The sequence below is a fragment of the Morone saxatilis genome, unplaced genomic scaffold (genome assembly GCF_004916995.1).
Source record: "Morone saxatilis isolate NCDOM2014 unplaced genomic scaffold, NCSU_SB_2.0 Contig7, whole genome shotgun sequence".
In the NCBI taxonomy this organism is placed as follows: Eukaryota; Metazoa; Chordata; class Actinopteri; family Moronidae; genus Morone; species Morone saxatilis.
The window spans coordinates 4,154,599-4,157,729 of record NW_023340246.1 but is presented as its reverse complement, the minus strand read 5'-3'; the positions used below and the strand labels follow the sequence as shown (position 1 = coordinate 4,157,729).

The 3,131-nt window shown below is 42.2% G+C and overlaps 1 protein-coding gene across 1 annotated transcript in view; it reads right to left on the bottom strand.

The window, feature by feature from the left end:
• Positions 1 to 1,053: 1,053 nt before the first annotated feature.
• Positions 1,054 to 3,131, bottom strand: part of pnocb (prepronociceptin b) — a 7,303-nt gene continuing 5,225 nt past the window's right edge. Inside the window, exon 2 of the mRNA XM_035678915.1 lies at positions 1,054 to 2,339. Coding sequence (XP_035534808.1) covers positions 1,683 to 2,339 — 657 coding nt within the window. The 3' untranslated portion in view covers positions 1,054 to 1,682. The remainder of the gene's footprint in view (positions 2,340 to 3,131) is intronic.

The following is a 3,131-nucleotide window of genomic DNA, read 5'->3' as shown; positions in this document are numbered from 1 at the left end:
ATTTCATGTTTATATATATATTATTATATATTATTTTGTTTCAATTGAAAAGTGTCAGTAATATTCAACATTGTGTTGTATGTCAAAAAAGTGTCAGTTTATAATTCCTTTTCTAATCTTCACAGTTATGGCCATAATAAAATAATTATTCTAGCCACAAATTATGGTTTAAATTTGGGTAGACCCAGTTGTCTGATAATTCTCTACACTTCTCCTTCCTTTACCTTTTAATAGTGCAGTTAATTGTAGTAATACAGTTATATTCTTTTGAGATATTGGGGAAGGATGTTGGTTATTTTAGAAGTCCAAGGGAGCGGCCAAAGACAAAATTAATAACACCGTGGAGGGCTTTTCTTTCCTAAAAGAGTTAAATCAGCTCCCCTCTCCACCCCAATAGTTTTTGTACAGTCCCTTAGACTTATTATTATTATTATTATTATTATTATTAGATGGTTGGCAAATATCATTACACTACAGACAGCTAATACAGTGAGAATGAGGGATGACACATTTGTCTGTTTTTAGACACTTTTAGTGAAGGACAGGGAAGTATCAGCCATAAATGTATCATATCTGTATGTCTGTCATCGTAGGTTAACTTCTCTTTTCACTGTTACTGCAGAAAAAGGGAGTCAGTCCAAAGAATTACATAACATATTACTTAATACACAAAATTAAAACTGATCCTAAGTCAGTATCCAATGGCACGTGTTCTCTCCTCAACACTAGAGGACAGTATTGTTCCACTTAAAGGAGCCCATGGGAGCCGGCCAACCTGCGGCTTATTTCCTCAAGAGAAACTCATCACTTGCAAGGTTTACATTGATAACCTCCGCTCAGTGGCCAAAATTAGAATACAATGGAAAGGAAAAATAATTTTTTTCAATCAATAATCAGAATGAAGCAGGGAACAAGACTTTTTTTGAGGAGAGATGCTGAGTTTTGGTGAGTTTGAAAGTTCAGAAAACCAATTTTACATCCATTGTGTTTAATTAATTAAGTTATTTAAGCAGAAAATTAGATTCTCATACCAGTAATTAACAGTTTGTGCTTCAGCACTCCCACTGTCCGATGTTTACATCTGACTGGACCATCTTGAAAGCACAGTGCCGGTCCACTTCCAATTTGATTCTACTACATGTTTCTGCTCTGACGTGGGAAGATTAGCAATTACGGCACAGTTGAAGGCAAACATCTGTGTATGATTTGTTTAGTCCCAAATCGACAAAATGCCATTTTAAAAGGGGAAACCTATGTAAAAACATGCATGTCCATTTCATGAGAGCTGGGCATTAGTAACAGTTCTCATAACACAAACTACAGAGTGCAAAACTGCTGAAGCCATCCACACATGCATGAAAGTCACACCCTCAGGTCTCACCTCACAGTGAACCAGTTTACCAATCTCATTTGGCCCCTTTTATTATACCAACACACAAAAATATATTCAATTGCACTTCTCTAATTATTTTATTTCACAGAATGGCATGTAAATATGCTTAATAAGAAGGACATCACGGTCAAAACATTCCTTGTTACTTAGAGACACAAAGAGAGGTGCAGCGAAAGGGCGGAGTCTGTTCTTCTGATGACAATGGTGATGTCAAATTGGAGTGAGCTGCTGAAAACATGATTGGTTGAGGTAACTGGGGGCGGGATTCTGTGAGAGGAACAGAAAGACATTACAGTTTGTTTTGCCTCCAGACCCGAGTTACGGGGATGTTGTTGAACCTGCCGCTGCGGCTGCTCCTCATGCCCAGGTACTGCCTGAGCAGCTGGTTCACCCGTTTCTGACTGTTCCATTTTCGGGCAGATTTCCGGACACCTATGAACCCACCGTAGCGCTTTTGTAGGGGCCTCATGGGTGAGCCAATCAGCTTCCTGTATCCATGGCGCCCCCTCTGAAAGCCACCAAAGCGTTTGGATAAGGTGATGGCCTCTGAGGTGTCGTCCTCGTCGTCCCCTTCTAGCTCGCTGTCACTCTCCACATTCCTCTCCTCCCTCAGCTTCCTCCCTTCGTCCGCCAGACTGAGATCCAGACCCCGCAGGCCCTCCCCCTCCTCAGACGATTCCAGCAGTGATGAGTCATACTGGACACTGCGCTGCTCGAAGGGTGTCTCATCCTGATCCCCCTCCTGGAAGCGCTCTGCGGCTGCAGACTGCAGCAGTTCACTGTCTGAGTTCAGGTCAAGAGAGGTCAGCTCCAGCTCCTCTCCTGTTCTCTTGAACAGAGCGCCTCCCTCAGAAAGAGTAGGATGGTGCGAAAGCTTCACGGCGCGTTTACACACCTCCCATGTGAGCGAAGAGGAGACGTGGCCCTCACACTCTAACAAACACACCTGCAGAGCGAGAAGAAAGAGTGGTGTTTTAAAGTAGTGCATAGAAGAATTAATCCCAAAAAATGCTGGTTAAAATCCCTGGATTGATGCTTACTTGGGGTGATGTTGAAAAAATTACTAGCCATGGAATAGGTATATAGTTTTAAATGGCAACCAGTTCTCAGACCTGAAAAGCAATTGAAGACCTAATCCACAGATTTAGCCACTTTTTGGTTAGGCAGCTGAGCATCTCTGAGAGTACTGGGTCTGCATTTTCATAATGGCAACACAATGAAAAACACCAGCACCTAATTTGAAGAGTAAATCCCCACAGGCAGGCCTAAGGAAACCCTCCACGGCCGTGGTGGCGATGTCAGTGTACTCCTCCTACTCATGATACAGGAGACTGGACACAGTGTATCAGAGAGAGAGTAGGCTGCACGGCAAAAGGCAGGCCGCCAACAGTGAGATTTTAGGACAATTACATGCTGTTTCTGATTAGAAACTGAAATACCCCCACTGACATCTTAATTGTTGTACTATACTTTATAGATTACCAAGATACTACTTAATGAGCCATAGCATCATAGCACTGTATGTGATCAGTTAGTAGAACTTTTTCACAGCAGTCATTTTGACATGAAACAGTAGGGTAAATGCAGGCGTTACGTATTTGTGCTAATTAAGATTGTGTTCCATTCAGGTCGGACACAGTCAGGATGCTGCTACTGTGCATGTTGCCTCACTGGAAGGGCTCTGCTACACTAAATGGAACAGAGCCTTAATTAGTATCATTGGTAACACCTGTGTTTA